Genomic DNA, 19,668 nt, shown 5'->3' with positions numbered 1-19,668 from the left:
TCCAGTGCTAAAGGGCCACCCTTTGGCAGCGCTGGTTCTAGGGGCCAGTCTGGCTCTCCGAATCCCCACACGGCGTGCTCATGAACATCCCTCCTGATGATCCCCGGGGCTGCGTAGAGCAAGAGCAAGCACCGCTCCCAGGGGGAGGAGAGGGTATATTGTGGCAAGATGTGATGGCTGGCCTGCACTCTCTGGGGCTTTGTGCCCTGTCTCTCTGATCCTTTCTTTCCTTATGCTAAACTGATCCCATGGTCCATTATTCTAAAGGACCCATCTGTCTAGGGTCCATCAGAGGCAGGCAGCTGCTGAGCTTCCTCTACCAGCAGATTCTCAGGGTGGGACCCCAATGCCTAGGGAGCCAAATCTGCTGGGTGGCACTGAGCACCCGCGACTGGAACTCAGCACCCAGTTCTTTGAGAATCTACCCTTCACCTGTACCGTGTATGCAGGCCTGCTCCTGCCCCTCCCGAGAGCTGGCTGGCACTGCCCTCTCATCCACCTTCACCCCCATCACACACCCCCTTGCTTCTGCCGCAGGGCTCAATGGAGCCCAGCAAGGCACATCTCAGCACCCACCCAGAAGGAGCTACACGAGCCCTAGGGCACTAGGTGTTGGCACCCTGCCGTTTGGGACTCACTCAGGCTAAAGCTGGGGTGATAGGCGGCCTGGGAAGAACAGCCCGGAGGACGTTGCCGCGGAAGCGAGCACAGCTTTGGAGACATCTCCGAGTCTCAAACGAGCACCGCATGAACAAACGCGCAGGGCCCCTCACTGGCAGCATGGGAGAGGGAACCAAGAGGGCAGCACAGCAGCTTCATCCCCCCGTCAGAACACGGCAACGCTGAGGGAGGGACCAGCTCCCGCACCCGCACAAGTGGGACCGTAGTCCCTCTGGAGAGCCAGCGACGCACCTCGGAGAGTCACTGGCACATGCCCACCCCCTGTACCCCACTCAAACAAGACCCTGCCCCAGATAGCCACCCCACCATATCCCCGCCCTCACCCAGATACACGCACCCCTGTACCCGATCCCACCATATCCCCGCCCTCACCCAGATACCCACATGCACCCCTGTACCCGATCCCACCATATCCCCGCCCTCACCCAGATACCCACATGCACCCCTGTACCCGATCCCACCATATCCCCGCCCTCACCCAGATACACGCACCCCTGTACCCCATCCCACCATATCCCCGCCCCCCCACAGATACCTGCAAACACCCCTGTACCCCACTCAAACAGATCTCTTCTCCACACGGATACACGCATGTACCCCTGTAACCCACCCCAGCTCCCACACAAATACCTGCATGCACCCCTATAGCGCACTTCCACCATATCCCAGCTCACAGATACCCCTGTGCAGCCTGTACCCCTCCCCCACCATATGCCTACCCCTTCACAGATACCTGCACGCTCCCCTATATCCCACTCCCGCATATCCATGCCCAAACACTGGTACCCCCACGCTCCCGTTTCCGAACCTCACATATCACCACCCTCCCACCCCCATATATACCTCTAACCCTCCCCAGGTACCTGCACCCACCCCTATGCCTCAACCTCCCCCCCCATTTCTCAGGGGTACATGCACACACTCCCGTCTCTCCTGCCTGCCCCCCCACCCCCATATACACACACCCTATGCCCCAGCCCCCAGGTACCTGCATAGAGCCCCATGCTTCACCTGTTACATCCCTCAGCATATGCACACTCCCCTAGAGTTGTTCCTTGTAATGTCTCCCTGGCAATGGGAAATGTTCTGCAGCATTAGGAGGCAGCCTAGGCCAGAGTGATTAGGCTGTATTCAATGTTCATGCTTCTGTAATGAAATGTGATTGTTTGGGGCTCTTCTGGAAATCACCTAATTTCTGTTGTTTCCAGGGGCCCTGCAGAGCCTGTGTGCTGCAGGGGCTTCCAGGTAGTATACAGTCCTTTGTAGACACCCTTGTGTGGGTGACAGTATGACCAGATCATCAGGCGGCAGCTGATTAGTGGGGGTCCCTGGTGTAATACAGCCAGCCATGCCCAGATAGGTAGATCACACCTCTGTATTCTACCAACTTCAGAACAGCTTCCTGAGGGGGCCGCATGCTCTCTGCCCAAAGCTAAGAACTTGGTGAATGGCATGGTTATTACAAGGTGTTTGTACGGGAACAATTTCAGCGCTGTGCAATGTGTAGAAGGTTGTGTTCGCAGGATGCTGGGACTGAAAGCTCTCACCTGAGGAGGGGAAGGCGGAGAGCTGACCCACTCAGCATCTGTGGAGACAGCCTGCATTTACTGGCTGGACTGGATGCAGGCTGCAGATTTACAAAGACAAATGATTCTCCCTGAGATAAGGAAGAGTAGCTTGAGACCGTCTGAGAGAAGAAATGGCCCAAATGGTGCACCATTACGAAGGAGTGACTCTGCCAGTGGGCTCTCTGAGCTGGAGAAGCGCTGCAAGAACTAAGCAGTGGGTGAAAAATCTCTTCTTAGGCAGGAAAGGAGCTTGCTATTAAGTGTAGGCTCTGGATTGCATTTAGTGTTTTTCTCCTAACTGTAACCTTATGGTTCCACATTCTTTTACTGGAATCTTTATCTCAAGCTCTGTTCAATAAACTCCAATTTGGTTTGACTATGAACCCTATCCAAGCGCCTTGTGCTGAGGAGACTGTAGAGTTGAGGTGAAACCAGTGAACTGGGCTGCACTGTCTCCAGAGAGGCAGCGGATTGGCATGCACTGTGGGTGTTCAGAAGCTAAGGGACTGGGCCCTTGAGTGTCACAAAGCGGAGTGTTTAAATTGCTAGCCAGCAGAAGTCACGGAGCTGTACCACAATGCCTTGTGTTGGCAGCAGCTGGTGGCCGGTGAGTAAGCAGGTAGGAGTAATTCACCCCAGACAGTTCGGGTACCCCCAAAAAGGGTCACAGCAGGTTGGCGTAGGTCACTGATGTCAATGTTGCAGAGGGTTGGGCTGAGGTTTTACCCCCATTCTGGCTTGGAGGCCTTCCTGCATTTGCATGTTAGTTTTTATCTTGCAACTAATGGATTGGTATGCGGATTTAATGAGGTCACATTTTCCCAACTGTTCCATTTTGCAGCAAGTTTAAGGTTCAGTTCTAGGTGCCAGGCTGAGTCTAAAGTGGTTCTGTGATCTATGAAGCAGGCAAATCACCTGTCATTTGTTGTTTGTCGATTTGTTAACGAGGGTGTGTCGACCTTCCAACTGGGAGGAAGCTTCCCAGCCTGGCTCCACAGACTCGTGATAGCAGGGATCATGATAGCGCTGTGGGCTGGAGCTCTCAAGCTCCCTTACTCTCCTTCCAGCCCAAACTGGAACATCAAAGCATCATCTACACAGCTCTCTGTAGAGCCCTAGTGTGAGCCCCATTGGTACAAGTCTGTGGACCTGGCCTGGGAGACTCTCCCAGATGCAGTGTAGACCCATCAGGAGTGTCTGCAGGGTGGGAAGCCGGTCACAAGATTTGAGAGACTTTGATTACACAGGAAGTTGGGAGAGTCTGTGACAGGGCAGAGTTAAGGTGACTTGGGGGCCCTAGCTCTGCATTTCCAGCCCTTACCATATCTAGAGTGCTGTTAAACTTCCCCTGAACTGTGAATTTCCCGGGCTCGTGCTTCAGGGCTTGGGGATAATGACATCTCGACAATGTATTTTACCCTCAGGTGCTGAAATGTCCCCTCAGGTGTAACCCAAATAGCACAGCTCTTGTCTGGGGAATGGGAGGAAACGACAGAACAGTCTGCAGCTGCTGCTCCCCAGCCAGTTCTGACCCATCTCTGCTTTGGAACCGTAGGGTAATTAGTCACCAGAGCCCATCGCAGGGAGGGGCTGGATTGGCGGGTCACATTACACAGTTCAGTGTCATTTAACACTGCCTGGGCCAGGGATTCCTGGGGCTGAACGGCTGAAGGCGCCCTTCAGCCTAGGCATCAGGGGTCCGGGGAGCTGTAGTGATATTTTCAAGGCTAATTCTGTGTCCAGTTATATTTCCATGGCCTTGCATCAGGGGGCCAGGATGAAGCCCCTTGTAGAGGTCCCAAAAGTGTCTGTCCACATCCTCCCACATCTTCATAAATGATCTGGAGGATGATGTGGATTGAACTCTCAGCAAATTTGCGGATGATACTAAACTGGGAGGAGTGGTAGATATGCTGGAGGGGAGGGATAGGATACAGAAAGACCTAGACAAATTGGAGGATTGGGCCAAAAGAAATCTGATGAGGTTCAATAAGGATAAGTGCAGGGTCCTGCACTTAGGACGGAAGAACCCAATGCACAGCTACAGACTAGGGACCGAATGGCTAGGCAGCAGTTCTGCGGAAAAGGACCTAGGGGTGACAGTGGACGAGAAGCTGGATATGAGTCAGCAGTGTGCCCTTGTTGCCAAGAAGGCCAATGGCATTTTGGGATGTATAAGTAGGGGCATAGAGAGCAGATCGAGGGACGTGATCATTCCCCTCTATTCGACATTGGTGAGGCCTCATCTGGAGTACTGTGTCCAGTTTTGGGCCCCACACTTCAAGAAGGATGTGGATAAATTGGAGAGAGTCCAGCGAAGGGCAACAAAAATGATTAGGGGACTGGAACACATGAGTTATGAGGAGAGGCTGAGGGAGCTGGGATTGTTTAGCCTGCAGAAGAGAAGAATGAGGGGGGATTTGATAGCTGCTTTCAACTACCTGAAAGGGGGTTCCAAAGAGGATGGCTCTAGACTGTTCTTAATGGTAGCAGATGACAGAACGAGGAGTAATGGTCTCAAGTTGCAGTGGGGGAGGTTTAGATTGGATATTAGGAAAAACTTTTTCACTAAGAGGGTGGTGAAACACTGGAATGCGTTACCTAGGGAGGTGGTAGAATCTCCTTCCTTAGAGGTTTTTAAGGTCAGGCTTGACAAAGCCCTGGCTGGGATGATTTAACTGGGAATTGGTCCTGCTTTGAGCAGGGGGTTGGACTAGATGACCTTCTGGGGTCCCTTCCAACCCTGATATTCTATGATTCTATGATTCCCAGTCTGGATTGGCGTCTCTGTTCCTGATCCCACACCCCAAAAAGCTACAGACCTACAGATCCAGGCCAACCCCACACGTAGGGTGCCCAAAAGTTCCAATTTTATAGGGACAGTCCCGATTTTTGGGGCTTTGTCTTATATAGGTGCCAATTATCCCCTACCTCCTGTCCTGATTTCACCCTTGATATCTGGTCATTCTACCTACACATGCTCTCAGACACTCCCCTACCTTTGTTCTCCGGGGGACAGCCCATGCTTGGCCCATCTAGCACCTGTTAGATTGCCTGTTAGTTGCTTTCCCCTTCCCTGGGGGGTCAGTGTTACGCTCTTCATTTACAGTGGGGAAATGCAGGCCTGGAGAAGGGGGACAGAACCCTAGTGCCTTGCCTGCGTCTCTGTTGCTCTAACCACTAGATTCTCATTCCCTTTGCTAAGGAGTGCTCGGCAGCCCCTTGGCTCAGCAGCAGCACTGGCTGGGGAGTGGTTCACAGCCAGGGTGGGAGTGCCCACACTTACCTTCCGAGTGGTGGGAGAGAGTGAGCAGACTGACACAGGAGGCGCCGATGCCGGAGCCAAAGACAGTGATTCGCAGGGGGTCCCCCCCGAAGAAGGCAATATTTTCACTGATCCAGCGCAGCGCCTGGATTTGATCCAGCAGCCCATAGTTCCCCTTGGCTGCCTGGTCCCCGGTGCTCAGGAATCCTGCGGCCAAATGGAACCCACTTAGGACACAGCAAACAGCCGGTCTCCTGACCTCCCACAATCCCCTCCAGCCCCAGCCAGCTTGGGAGCCCCTCTCAAACCTCTGGCTGCGAGCACTGTGGACAAGGCCGTGCAGCAAGCCTCTGGGATCTCCTTTAACTGTGAGCCTCAGGGCTGAGGCCAGAGACCCCCACTGTGAGCCCTGGGGCCCCCATCCCCTGCCAGCCCCTGGCATCTCCCCACTGAGAACCCCCAGGAACAGGCTCTGAATCTCTTGGGGCCTCCATCCCCGCTGTGAAATGGAGGTGCAGAGGAATGAGCCTGCGTGGGCACTCGGCTGAGCCATCCGCTCACTGAGAGCCTTGGGCACCATCAATAGAGTGACTCAGGCCCTGAGCCCTGTCCAGCACAGGCTGCAAGAAGCTGTCCTGCTGGGCTGACAAACCCAGGAGTCCCCCAGCCACCTCCCCATCACCCAACAGGGCATCATCTCTCTCTGCCTGCAGACACTCTCTCATACACGAGCCAGAGTCCCTGTGGCTTTCACTGCTCTAGCAGGGGGCGGCGGCTCACTTCCCCAGAGTGGTGGGGCTCAGCCATCTGCAGGCTCCCTACAGCCCAGGGGAGCCGTCAGCTTCTGCCCTCGGTGATTTCTTCAGGCCAAACCATTGGCTTGGGGCATTAGCGAAAGAAACAACCAGGCCCCATAGTCCCTGACTCCAGCACCAGCCCAGAGAGGCACCTGTGCTCAAGGGCTCCAAGCACAGAGCAGTATGACTGCTGGTCGTGGCAGGGCTCACCGGTCCAGCCCCTAGCCTTCACCAGACCTGCAGCAGCTGGCAGAGCCGACATTCCTCCATTCTGCAGAGCACCCGGGCTGAGCATCCTGCCATCAGCCTTCGAACGCCTCCCAGAACCCAGGGCGCTCAACCAGCACTGCTTTGGGGGCGGCTGCGGGAGGGGAGTGGAAAGCCCTCAGAAAGCCCCTGTTCACAGACAAGTTGGGCTGGGGCAGAGGGAGGGTTTGGGGCTCCAGGCATCAACGAGGGGGCTCCGGATGAACCTGGCCACAGGAGAGGATTCCCAACAAGGCAGCTTCTCTGCCCACCTCAGGAATGCTCCAGCCCAGGCTCTTGGAGCTGGGGCAGGGCAGGGGGGAAGCTGTTGCAGAGCTGGGAAGAGGTGCCTGGTGCCTGATTTTGAGAAGCCCATGTGTCCCTAGCCCCAGCAGATGTCAGTGTGAGCTCTGGGAATCATGCCCCAGGAGTCTCAGGTCAGCACACTTCTCCTAAGTGACTCCGTCCCACATCTGCAACTGGCCTGCCCTTGCCAATCCTCCCTCCACAGGACAATCTGTCAAGGGAAAGGTGGAAGAATACACACACTGCAGGGACCAAGCCCACAGGCTGCCCTGGGGGAGAGGGGCTAGACATGGCCGTGTCCATCTGCAGCGGCCAGCTCTGCATGGCTCCAGCGCTGGCAGGCCCACTGGCCATTGCCAGGAGCAGAGCTGTGCTCTGCAAGCACTGACATAGTCTGGGTCTGGGCTCTTCTGTGGTACACCGGAAGGGTAAGCCATCTGCCCTTCGAGAAAGTTCCCATCGATCTGTTTCCAGAGGCAGAATGGTTGGGACATGTCTCAAGGGGCGGCTCATTAGTGCTGGCCAGGCAGCTGCTGCTCCCAGCCTCCAGGGAGGAGGAGCTGGATAAACACATGTATTAATTATTTAACCACAGATCAATATTTGCTTTCAGCTGAGCCAGGCTGTGTAAATGAAACTAAACTCCTCAGCCCAGGGAGCCTCAGCACTCCCCTAGGGCCCAGCCGCAGGCATGTACAGAGCTGGCAGAGAGGTCAGGAATGGCAGCAGGAAGCAAGAAGGGCCAGCTAGAGGCCCCAAGACCACTCCCACCTTTCTCAGGTGATGCTAGCAGGACTGAACAGTCTCGATGACATCCTCATCCCTCTGCCCCAACCCTTCTGGCCATAACCTGACCCCTTCCTTGGGCCCCTTCCCTGAGCCACGGGGAGACATGAGGGCAGGGCTAGAGAGGCCTGGGCTGAGGTTCTACCCTCACCTCTGTGAGCAGACCAGGATCTGCAGCTAGAGGAACTGCAGGGGAAGGGCAGAGCGCAGCCTCCAGCAGGGATACCAAACTGGCCTCCTCATGGAGCTTCTGACCCCACAGGGCGCAGCAGGACTTCCTTCCAGCCTGTCAGCTCCTCTCTGAGCAGGCCACTTCCCTTCCTAGGCCAGCCTGAGCAGAGTCCCCCTGGAGCTCTGCCCTCCCGCAACACCCCTGCCCTCGGGGCTCTGCCCTCTGCTCCCTTGCTCCCTGCCCTTGGGGCTCTGTCTCCCACACTCCTGCTCCCCCCACCTAACAAGAGATGAGTCCCTCAGGGCTCTGCCCCACACATCCTTGCCCCCCTTTCGCCCCCGCCTGGGAGCTGGCCCTGCTGCACCCATACCTAGCACACCCACGCGGTAGTTGAGGGTGATGACGATGACGTTGCCGTAGCTGGCCAGGATGCTGCCATCAATCATGTTCCCTGTGCCCTCCATGTAGGAGCCACCATGGATATAAACCATCACGGGCTTGGCCCCACTGTCGCGAATGTCTGAAAGAAGAGGAGGTTAAACACAGGACTCTGCCAGGAGGGGCGGACCCAGGGGAGGGGAACAAAACCAGCTGCCAGGACCTGCGGAGGGGTTGCGCTGCAGCCATGCCCACGCCAGCTAAGGCCTGGGCATCTCACCCAGAACAAACGGAGCCCAGCCCACCACAGGTCATGCAGTCACCTGCCCCCTGGGATTCCCAGAGACCTTACAGGCCCAACCCCCTCGGTGTCAGATCCTGGCACCACCTCTCTCACCAGGCCCACGGAGCCAGCTGCCCCAGGTGGGTCAGGGCTCTGCAGGCCACAGGCCCACTGAAAGGGATTCCTGGCCTGCCAGCCCAGGTGGTGCATTTCCCTGGAGATGGGATATTGCTGTACGTCACTCAGCACTGGGCCCATCCTGGGGCTCCTTCCCCAGCAGCCTGGCAGGGAGCGTCCTGCATGCACAGGGGCTGCAGGAGCCTGCAAACACCCCAGCTGCAGCAGGTTGGTGGCTAGCTGAGTCCTGGAAGCTGACATTGCTTTGGGAAGGAGGGGGGATGTGCAGGACCTGGGGCAGGTGGAGAGAGATCACAGCTCGCAGTTCTGACCTTGCCATGGAAGGCAGGAACCCCTCTGTCTCTTACCACGTCCTCCTAGCTCTACTCCCAGTGCCCAGACACACCATGGTAATGAGGGGCAGATAGACTGACCAGAGGGGCACAGGGAATGGGGGAGATGGAGGAGCAGGGAATGAGGGGAATACAGGAGAGTGGGGGCTGGACTAGGTCCTGTGGAATGGAATGCCAATGGAGGGGGTGCTGGAGAGTGAGGGGTCATGGGGGGAGGAGTGCTACATGATATGGGGATATGGGGGATGGGAGGCAACAGGTGCCCTCTCTTCTGTCTGTGAACATCTCAACGGAAGGTCCTGCTGCACCCCAGCCCTACCCCTGGCATGCCTGCCAGAGGAGTGGGCACTGGAGTCCCTCCGTCTCTGGCTACAGACCTCACGCTCCTTATGCTTGGCCTCAGCATCTCTCTCGCTCTCCTCAGCAGGCGCTGGGGGTCCAGCACAGGTAGGTCAGCCCTTTGCTGACTCCTGCCCTGTTTTCTGTCTCCCGAGGCAATGCCTGAAAGGGCCAGTGCCGGCCACTGGCAATACTTTTGCACTGGCTGAGCAGAGGCACACAGCCATGTTACAGGTGCTCCTCTGCCGCCTGGCCTAGCCCTCTGACCACAGCATCCCCTGAGGCTGGGACCCACTTCTCTATAACTGCTCATTCGCCTAGCTCCCCTTGCTCTCCCTGCTGAGTGCCAGCAGCCGAGAGCCCCTGCAGACACACAGTGATCCCAGGCCAGGCAGGCTCAATTCTGAGCAAGACAAACCTTCCAGCACCCTCAGCAGGACAGGGGCCCACAGGGTAGTGAGACACGGGCAGCGGCACTGGTTGGCCATGGACCCCACTGGGCTACCATGCATGCATTGGGCCTGGGGCCTTGGTCTCTCCTTTGGATGGCTGCCCTGGTGAAAGAGATGACTTTTCATACCCCAGGCTGGCAGCACACAAACAGGGCAGCATCACCCCAGGCCAGACGGTTGACGGGGCTCAGACGGGTCTGCTAACCTCAGCTATGAGTTCTCTGTGGAACCAAGCTGACTGCTGCCCCAGACACCAACAAGCGAGACCTTCCCAGCACTCCTGACAGATACAGGGGCATCTGGTCCTTCCTCACCCCCATCTTCCCAGGGGAACCTGGGGAAGTCATGGCCCTTCTCCCTAGAAGGGGCCTACAGGTCAGTGTGCCTGTGAGAAGAGCATCTCCTGAGGCTACAAGCAGAGTCCACCTATTAGCCCTCTACATGTGGCCATAAGTGTCCCCTCTCTGCAGGCCCAGCGACTCCCAAATGCCTCAAACTCTCTGGTTGGCTGGTGCTGAATCCCCTTTGAGCAGGCAGAGGCTGGGCAGGGCTTTCCCCAGAGGGAAGTTCTCAGGCTTTCAGCCTTGACTTGGGAATGCATTTGGTATCTAGCTTAGTCTCTTGCCAAGGAATTTACCGTCCCCCTTCACCACACTCCTCGCTGAACCCATCCCCACACACCATGCTGGGCAGGATGAGAACATCCACTCCATTGTACAACTGGAGGCTGGGGCCAGGAGCGGCCCACAGTCACGCAGAGAGCCTGCAGCACAACCAGCCTTGAAGCCAGGACTCCTGAGTCCCAAGGTGGCTCCTTAACCACTAGACAAAACAGCCCTCCTCTGATGCTGTGATTTGCTTTTGTCAGACACACAAACCTCTCAAGCCCTGACCAAAGGCTGGGGAGACAGCAGCATACAGGAAATGGCCACTGAGGCTCCCAGCCCGAGCTCCAGTTGTTGGAATGGCCTTTTGGTGGCTGCAGCTGGAGTCAGAACGCTGAGGGAAAAGCCCAGAACTACCACCAAAGCAGCGTGTCCACAGCCTGTCAGGTTCATTGGGGGTGGTTTAATTATACCGAGGGACGAGCACTCTTCCAGTGGTATAGAGGGGCTACACAGGAGACCTTACAGCGGTGCAGCTGTAAGGTCCGTAGTATAGACGTAGCCTAAGGGGATTGTCTGTGACTCCATGGTAAGACTGTTATAGTGATCCAGGGGTTCACATTTGTTACTGGCTTGGTGAAATCTAATTATAGAACATACTGCCAGTTTGGGGTGTCTGTCCTGTTTTTGACAGTCTGCCCTGAGGTAAGCACTTGTGGCCATGAGCCACTTCAGACAGCTTGACAAGCATGACTTCCAGAAAAGCACCCTGTCTGGATCTGAAGACATCAAGAGATGGAGAATCCCCATTCCCTCTGGGAGTTTGTTTCAGTGGTTAATCACCCTTGCTGTTACAAATCTCCAGGGCCAGATTAACTCTCCTGTGGGTCTGGGGCTATTAGATTTTATGGGGCCCCTGTATACAAGTCTGTTTCCTGGGAGGGAGTTTGGTGCAGGATGGGGCTGGGGCAGAGGACTGGGATGCAGGAGAGGGTGCGAGGTGCAGGCTCCGGCTGGGAGGTGCTTACCATGGGCGGCTCCTGGCCGGCAGCGCAGCAGGGCTCAGGCAGGCTGCCTGCCCTAGCCCCATGTTGCTCCTGGCAGCGGCTGGCTCCTAGCACATCTCTGCAGCTCCTGGGCGGAGGGGGACAGCATGTCTCTGTGTGCTGCCCGCGCCTGCAAGCACCGCCCCCAGCCAATGGGAGCTGTGAGGACAGTGCTGGGGGCGAGGGCAGTGTGCAGAGCCACCTCCCCCCTTGCCAGGGGCCATAGAAACATGCAAGCAGCCAGCCGCTTCTGGGAGTGGCATGGGGCCACAGCATGCAGGCAGCCTGCCTGAGCATCTCGCTGCTCTGCGGGACTTTTAGCAGCCCAGAGTTGGAGATCGCTGCCTGTGATTTATTTTTGCAGGGCCCCCCCTTGAACCCAGGCCCTGGGCTGCAGCCCCTAAATCCCTGCCTTAATCCAGCCCTGCAAATCTCTGCTTAATTTCTAATTTGAATTTATCTAGCTTCAGTTTCCAGGCACTGGGAAGGATTAGATTCTTTGTCAGTAAATGTTGATAAGTGTCGATTTCACCATGCACACACAAACTAGTGGAAAGATATTTCCATTGATAATTAACAACATTTACTGATAGGCAAAGTAAGAAAAATGCTGCTTCAGAAATTACTAATTTGATTGAAAAGTATTTACTTAGCATAATTGACATGTGATGTTGACAATATGTGTTTTAACAATTATAAAGCTTTAACTTTTGAAATCTCAATGTTTACTGTCATTTAATTATTGTCTGACACCCCCATAATTTTCTATGACTATGAACATTTAAAATGATAAAAAATCTTTAAAAATACTTAAAACCCAGAATTTTGTGCACTCTGAAAATTTTAAAATCAATACAAATCTAACAAATGCTTAGAAATAAACATTGCTATTCTCCATTAGAAATTATCAAAAACTTTAATTAGGCTTGGCAGAATTCAATTTTACAAACCCTTTAGAACGCACTATTTCTCCCTGGGAAGGAATTTATATGCTGTGATCAAATCACCTCTCAGTCCTCCTTTTGATGGGCTAAAAAGATGGAGCTCTTAAGTTCTCTCACTGTCAGGCATTTTCTGCAGCCCTCAAATAATTTTTGTGCCTCTTTTCTACACCCTCTCCAATTCTGGACTACTGCAGGGTCAGAACAGCCCCTGGTGTGTAACTTAGAGCAACCCTGGGGCTGCTCTAAGTTACTGCAGCTTGCTCAGTTGCTACCTGTCACTTGTGGCACAAGCAACTATGGCCACAGCAGCATAGGCTACACCTCCCAGCCCAGCCCAGTCCTTAGGCTGAAGCTCGCCAAATGCATCGGGGGCACCAAGGGGATTCTCACTTGGCTTTTACAAGTAGCTTACAGTCCCTGGTCACTGTCAGAGCAGCGTACCTGTTGGTGCTGAAGGCAGAACCCTCTCCTGCTGTGTCACCAGGTGGCAGCAAGCCCCGCGACTGCACCTGGGGTGGAGAATTCTTTGAGGCAACTACAGGGAGGAGTTGCTACACAGAGCATCTGGACATTGTCCTGTGGGTGGGCCGCACAAGGTGGAAAGGCTACACGTTCTGGACCCTTTCTTATTTAAATCCCTCAGACTGGGTCCCTCTTCAGACCTTTCGCATCTCAGCCCTGGCGGAGCTAATGCCTCTGGCAGCAGCATTCTCAGCACAGCGGTTTTTCAGTCCTGCACATGGGACTGTCATCACCAAGCCACTTACCCCCTGGTGCCTTAGTGTAGCTAAGCCAGTGCAGCATGGGAGACGTTGTGACACAAAAGGGGAAGCTGCTTTCTGCCCCCCCCGCCATCTAAGCACCCATGTGTACATACATAGACACCCCCATTCCCAAATGCCACAGCTGCAGTGAGGAGGCTGAGGGCCACACAGTGCCAGAGAATGTGCAATCCTCAACATTGCGTCCGCCAAGGATATTGCCAATGAGGTGAATTTATCACAGTGATGTGCACTGAAGACAAACACCAATTTAGGTCACAGTACAAGGGGTTCTGGGATGGGGCAGGGATCACAGAGGCAAAAGGCTGCAGATGGAAAGACAGGCTGGTTTTGCCAGGTTAAATTCCATCTGCCAGAAGGGTGCCCAGAATGCCATAGGACTCTCACAATTCACCAGTTTCCACTGACATCAATTTACAGCTGTGTCCTCTGTAAACTTCCCCACCTGCCAACATGATAGGCCAGTTGCCTTTTATACTGAGTACCAGCCAACTTTGCAGCTTCCTTAGGCCTGATCTACATTCCAAGTTGCTCCGGATTAAAATCACATCTTCAGTTAAAGTGATACAAGACCATACCTGGATGCTGGGAATTCAGTTTAAACCTGGCTTGTATCAATAGGGAATCGAGTGAAGTTAAATGGATACAAGCCAGGTTTAAACTGAATTCAGAGCATCCAGACAGGGTGTTGGACCAGTGTGACTCAGTCAGCTTAAAAGCCCATCTTCAGTTATGCTGCTGCAACTGTGTTGGGCAAGGCGTTGGCCTCTGGGCACAGCAAGGTCCTTGCTGATCTGCAAATTTTGGGGCCTATTGTTTACTCCCACTTGCTCCACCCTCGTTTTTGTTTTCACTGCCAGCAATCTGGGCTCTTTGTGATTCAGGGGGAGACACCTCCTTGCACTAGCTCCTCCAGGCAGGAAAGGACCACAACCCCCCCTTTCTGCACCTTCCAGGGACTGAGGCGCCCCAGGGGGAACCCTACTCCATGGTTACTGGCAACTGCACATGGAACCAAGAGCATTACAGAGACTCGAAGGCAGCAGCGGCAGAGGCCATGCCTAAGCCATCCATGTACCAGGCTCTGCTGCCTCAGCTAGCCACATGCCCCCCTTCCGGAGGGCACTGCCCAGTGCAGGAGGTAGGACTGTCCATGTAGCAGCCTGCTGGGAGTCACACCTGCCCTCTAGGGTGTGGAAAAACAGCTCCTGTCTCTGACAGGAGAGATGCAGAGTGGGAAAGGACTGGAAGGGTGCTCCCCTAATGCAGACCTCCCCACTATAGCCAGACAGCTATATGGAATTGAGTATTTCCCAGCGCCCTGGGGCTTGAGCCCAACTTGAGGCACCAGGGCTCCCGGGGGTTTGAAAATATTTAATGGAGCTCTGCTCCAGCTGATTTTAAGCCCTGAATCCACAAGACCAAAAGCAGCGTAGAGGCTCAGAGCTGAGAGGGCAAAGATGGAAAATCCCAGCACCACATTTCTTTCTCTAAATCTCACAACTTTTGGGGGGCTGGCTTGTGACTCCTGACCATCTGGGGTTGGCCATCTCCTCCTGGTCTCACACACCAGACCTCCAGAGTGGCGTGTGGCTTGACCCCATGAATGCGTGAGTGTTCATCAGGGACCCTGGTGGACCCAGGGAGCAGCCATGGGCCCTGAGAGGGTGAGAGAACCTGGCTATGCCCTGATGTGACTGCTGGGAGCAGGCTCCCCCTTTCCTTCCTAGGCTTGTCTGAGGCTCTGGCCAGGAGCTGAGCAAGGCCAGCCCTGACAATGCTGTCTCACTACCAGGGGGGTATCAGGACACACAGAGAGGGGCAAATGACTGGCCTTTCGTACCAGCCAAGGGAGGCTCCAGCAGGCAGGGCCACATCCTCCTCCATGTGTCTCTGGTCTCTAGTACACCTAGATACAAACTCCAGAGCCCACATCCGCCCCACTCTCCACCACCATCCCCCTGGTGTCTTGGGATCACCCTTCCCACCCAGTTGCTGCCAGCCCGGTCGTTTCCCTGTCCAGCTCTATGCCTTGGTGATCTCCCATCTAGCCTGCTGTGCTGCTCTCCAGCCCCACTCTGACCTTGCAACCCTTGAGCCTGCCCAGACACTGCTCCCACCACAGCAAACTCCAGCTGCTCCTTCTCTGAGGCGCTGAACAGCTCTGGCCACGCAGCTGTTGCCTCCTGCTGCTGCCAGATGAACAGAGAAAGGGCCTCTTAGGCTGAGCAGCTGGAAACCACTGCCTTAGCACCCCCCCAGGAACAGCCCTGCACTCCTTGCCTGGGGGACAGTGTTGGCTGGGAATCGACCCCTGCGGGGCAGGCTGGGAGCCCCGTGGCCACCACATTGAACATGAATGTACCACAGGGAACCCTGCACTGGCAGAGATCGAACTGGTCTTCTCTGCCTCTAGATTCTGAGCCTCGCTGATTCCTTAGTCCAGGCCTGCTCCATCTGAGACATCAGCACCCCATGTTCCAGGGACTTGATACCAGGGTGCTGGCACGATACAAAGCATCTGGTGCGCACCCGACCCCCTGGCCAATCATCACATGCACTGCCCCAGCAGCAGAAAGCATGCCTGGCCCTGGGTGGCTGCTGCCCATGGCTCCACCTCCAGCCGTGGGCTTAACTTGGGGAATTCTTGCCTATTCCTTTGTGGTGGATCTAATGTTTAGCCACCCAAATGCCAAGGTCATTAACTCACAGTTAATCAGGCTGCCATCGCAATGACCACCACCTGCCACAGGGCAGCACCACTTCTCCCAGTGCCCCCTGCTGACTCAAATCAGCTGCACCCTCCCATACTGTCCAGGCCCCAGTTCTGCAATGGACATGGCAGGCAAAATCAGATACTCCTCTCCACTCTGCTGAGAAAAGCCACCTGCCAAGGCTGATCTGTCCCTGGCCACACAGAGCCCAGCTCCCCAAGAGGGGTGGCCAAGCCACTGAAGTAATGCTTGCCTTCCCTCCCGTTCCCACAGCCAGGCCCTCGTGAGACCAGTTGCCAAATTCACCAGCTCATTGTGACAGCGTGCAGACAGTGCCCCAGTTCGCTCCTGCCAGACAGCCCCATCCAGCGCTGGCATGTTCACTCTCTCACCCACATGCTCTGCCATACCCTCAACAAGCAGCACAGCATGCCTGTCCTCACCCACGCCTGGACAGTATGAGAGCTGCTGTCCTCCTCGAATCCACTCACATGGGGCTTGAGCCCAGAGCTGGCAAGTTACTGACTCACGAGCAGAGTGCTGTGAAATGCATGGTTGCCCTTAACAGCAACTGTGCAGCAAGCACAACCAGGTATTTAAAGCAGAAGATCATACACCCAAATGGGGGACTTCTGTCCCCCTCAAATCTAACCCGCTGAGCTAGCCTGGGTGACGTTAACCGGACACTACGGCACAGCCTGCAACAGAACGCTCAGGGCTACTCTCTGCAGGTCCAGTTGCCCTTCACTGGACAGGTGACGGGCACCCCTGCTCCTAAATGAAGATGCTAACCCTGGAGAGAAAGCAGAGGCCAGTAAAGTGACAGTGCTCTCTTCTGCAGGTCTCCAGAGCTCCTGACAGCTCTGTGCTCAGCATCTTGCCTTCATCCATATTTCCAGTTTCCTCTGCACCTGCAGTGGGGAGTGGCAGTGGCAGAGCGCACGCGAGTGGACACATGAGAGAGAGAGAGCGAGAGAGAGAGTGAGCCGGACTAGACTCTAGATAGCAAATCCGGACATGGGTTAAAGCAGGCCTGGACTGCGTTCTGCCATATGCATGCTCCCTGCAAGCCAGTGGGGCCCCAGAGGGAATTGCACGGGACACAAGGGGATGAGGTCAGGTGTTGCCTGCTCTGACACTGTGCACGGTGGGGAGAAGGGAGGTTGGGATGGCAGCATGGGGGTGGAGCCAGAAAGGAAAGTCTCTTCATTGACACAGTAAGTCTGAGGTTCAGCGAGAACAGAGGCTGGAGGTGAAATGTGACTGGGTGTGGGGTGAAATCGACCCAGGCACCCTTTGGCTCCTCTCTTGTTCACATGTCGCCATGCTTCCTTAGAGCCTTTTGCTCACACAGAGGCAGACTGGGCAGCCAGCAAACTCCTTCTAAAGCAAAACCCCCTGAGCTTCCCTCAAAGGAAAGGTATGAGCGCCCCTGCACAGCCGGTCACCCCACCTGGCCACCCCGTGCAACTGCTCAGCCCAAGGAAACAAAGACACAGACAGACAGGGCTCCCTGAAAATGGCAGAGAATGGAAAGCAAACGGATTTGCTTTGCGTGTCATGCAGCAGCAGCAGCCTCGAGCACAGAAATACCTTCATCTTCATCCCCGTCATTATCCGCTAAGTCCTCGCCCTGTTTCTTAGCGCTGGCTCCTAGGGACCAAACACGAGGAGACAGAACAAAAAAGAAAAACAAAAAACAAAAACAAAAGAGAATTCAAAAATAGCATGATAGCAGAGAAGGAGGCCAGGCCCACAGCACCACCTGGCTACTCACACCGCATCTCTCCATGGGCTCGGCCAGTGCGGCTGGCCAAGCACAGCCACAGTTCAGAGCAGACAGGGACTGCCTCTCCAGGCTGCCGGCCCCCGCCCACTGAAGTCTGCCCTGGGAACATGTGCTCCTTGGTCTGGGGCCCAGGAGAGGGAGAGAACAGGCCTCTTTAAGCAGGACAGCAGATGAGCTTGTGTGCCCTCCTGCCTTCCCCGCTACATCCTCAGCCTCCCCGTGGCCCACACTTTGCAACTGATTCTTGGACTGATTTGGGGTAAGCTCTGTGCCCTGCCCATCGGCAGAAAGCCAGTAACACTAACTCATCATCTTGGTTCCACTAAACCGGTGCCAGTTAGTTTGTAGCCCAGGCCTGACTCTCAAACACCTCTGCCTCCCTTTTCTCTCCCCATCAACCCCTCACCATCCCAGGGGTGTGCATGCTGCTCGGTGGAAGGGGCTGCTCTCCTGCTGGCACTGGGTGGCACCCCCTTATTTTCACTGTACTGCAGGCAGGGTTTGAAGCTGAAGCTCTGTCCTTTCACATCAAACCAATTACAGGCACAGTCAGCCACAAACGCCCAAAGCTGCCAAGAAGTCTGTATGCCATCAAACCCCAGAGACATTGAGACCCCAAGACAGTGTGTGCCCTGAGCTTTGCTTCCCTGGACTGTAATAATGCGAACAGGCATAGATCTGAAACTTGCAAGGGCTGAAAAACTGGCTGAAGGATGTAAACAGAGGGCAGCGGATGGCATGGGGGAAACAGCTGCCAGGAGGACTCCAGTTAGACTGGCCTGATTTAGCATGTTAGCGATCACAGACACAGTGGTGAGCAATATGTGGGTGACATTCCCAGGTGACACTAAATTGAGAGAAAGCCAGAACCTCTGGGAGACCAGAAGCATGATCTAAAGGGGTCAGAGAGGCTGGAAAACCCGAGCAGGAAATAACAGAATGGGATTCCGCTGAGAGAAATGCGGTTAGTGGGTCTGGGAGAAAATAACCTAAAAACTTCCCCAGTGGGAAGGGCAAACTGTAGATACAGCAGAAAGGAATGACAGGAGTAGGGAATTAGAGTGTTATGGAAACAAAGGGCAGGGCAGTTCTGTGCTGCAAATGGAAAGCATGGCCCAGCCCATGAAGTGGGAGCCCCTCTCTATCCCTCTCTGGAGAGACACCCCCCAGGATCCTGTGCTCACCTTCCAAGCCCAGAGGCCTTCATTCCACAAGCTGGGAAGGAACGGCCCTTCTGTGCATAGTTTTGGTGAGGTCACATAATCTACTAGATGCCCCAAAAGCCACAATTTCATAATTGAGGAAGAAGGACATAGTGGTTAAAAACCTATCCTGGCTCAGAGGGGAAGTGATGGCAGCTATAAATATATATATAACAAATGGAAGAAAGTGGAAGTCAATAGTAATGAATATAAATCAAAAGCTAGGAACTGTAGAAAACTCATAAGGGAAGCCAAGGGACACAGTGAGAAATCTATGGGCAATAGAATTAAGGACAATAAGAAGGAATCTAAGTATATTAGGAACAAAAAGAATCCTGACAATGGCATTGGTCTACTACTAGATGGAAATGATATAATTACCAATAATAATGCAGAACAGGCAGAAGTATTCAATAAATAATTCAAGAATAATTAAATTAATAGAGGTAAATGGTAAAGGGGATGTAATGCAACATGGGTTTACCAAAAATAAATCACACCAGACTAACCTGATTTCCTCCTCTGAAAAAAATCACTGATTTTTTAGATAAGGGAAGGGCAGGAAATCTAATATACTTGGACTCCCGTAAAGCATTTAACATGGTACCACATGGGAAATAATTAGTGCAGTTAAGGAAGATGGGATCAGTACAAGCATTGTAAGTTGAATAAGGAATTGGCTAAAGGTGAGAAGGCAATGGGTTGTGCTGAAAACTGAATTATCAGCCTGGAGGGACAGTATTAGTGGGAGTCCCTCCAGGATACATCTTGGCACCAATATTATTCAATGTTTTTATTAACGACCTTGGCAAAAAAAGTGGGACTCCGCTGATGAAATTTGCT

General features: G+C 54.4%; 1 protein-coding gene across 11 annotated transcripts in view; it reads right to left on the bottom strand.

The window, feature by feature from the left end:
• Positions 1-19,668, bottom strand: part of NLGN3 (neuroligin 3) — a 122,280-nt gene that overhangs the window by 35,885 nt on the left and 66,727 nt on the right. For 5 of the 11 annotated variants that reach the window (XR_012160653.1, XR_012160655.1, XR_012160654.1 and 2 more), the window contains 3 exons: positions 17,428-17,487; positions 8,192-8,341; positions 5,536-5,721 (listed from right to left, as the gene is read on the bottom strand). The exons of 1 other annotated variant lie outside the window; for it this stretch is intronic. Coding sequence is in view for 1 of the 10 variants with exons in the window: in XM_073358647.1 (XP_073214748.1) it covers positions 5,536-5,721; positions 8,192-8,341; positions 17,428-17,487 (396 nt within the window). In the remaining 9 variants the exon portion in view is untranslated. Of the gene's footprint in view, positions 1-5,535; positions 5,722-8,191; positions 8,342-12,779; positions 16,464-16,626; positions 16,683-17,427; positions 17,488-19,668 lie in introns of those variants that run through there. 5 more of the 11 variants (XR_012160661.1, XR_012160662.1, XR_012160658.1 and 2 more) reach the window with 5 other exon arrangements.

This window comes from Lepidochelys kempii, chromosome 9, assembly GCF_965140265.1.
Source record: "Lepidochelys kempii isolate rLepKem1 chromosome 9, rLepKem1.hap2, whole genome shotgun sequence".
Classification (NCBI taxonomy): domain Eukaryota; kingdom Metazoa; phylum Chordata; order Testudines; family Cheloniidae; genus Lepidochelys; species Lepidochelys kempii.
Note: the sequence above shows the minus strand (reverse complement) of the source record. Positions and strands in the feature narration are given on the sequence as shown.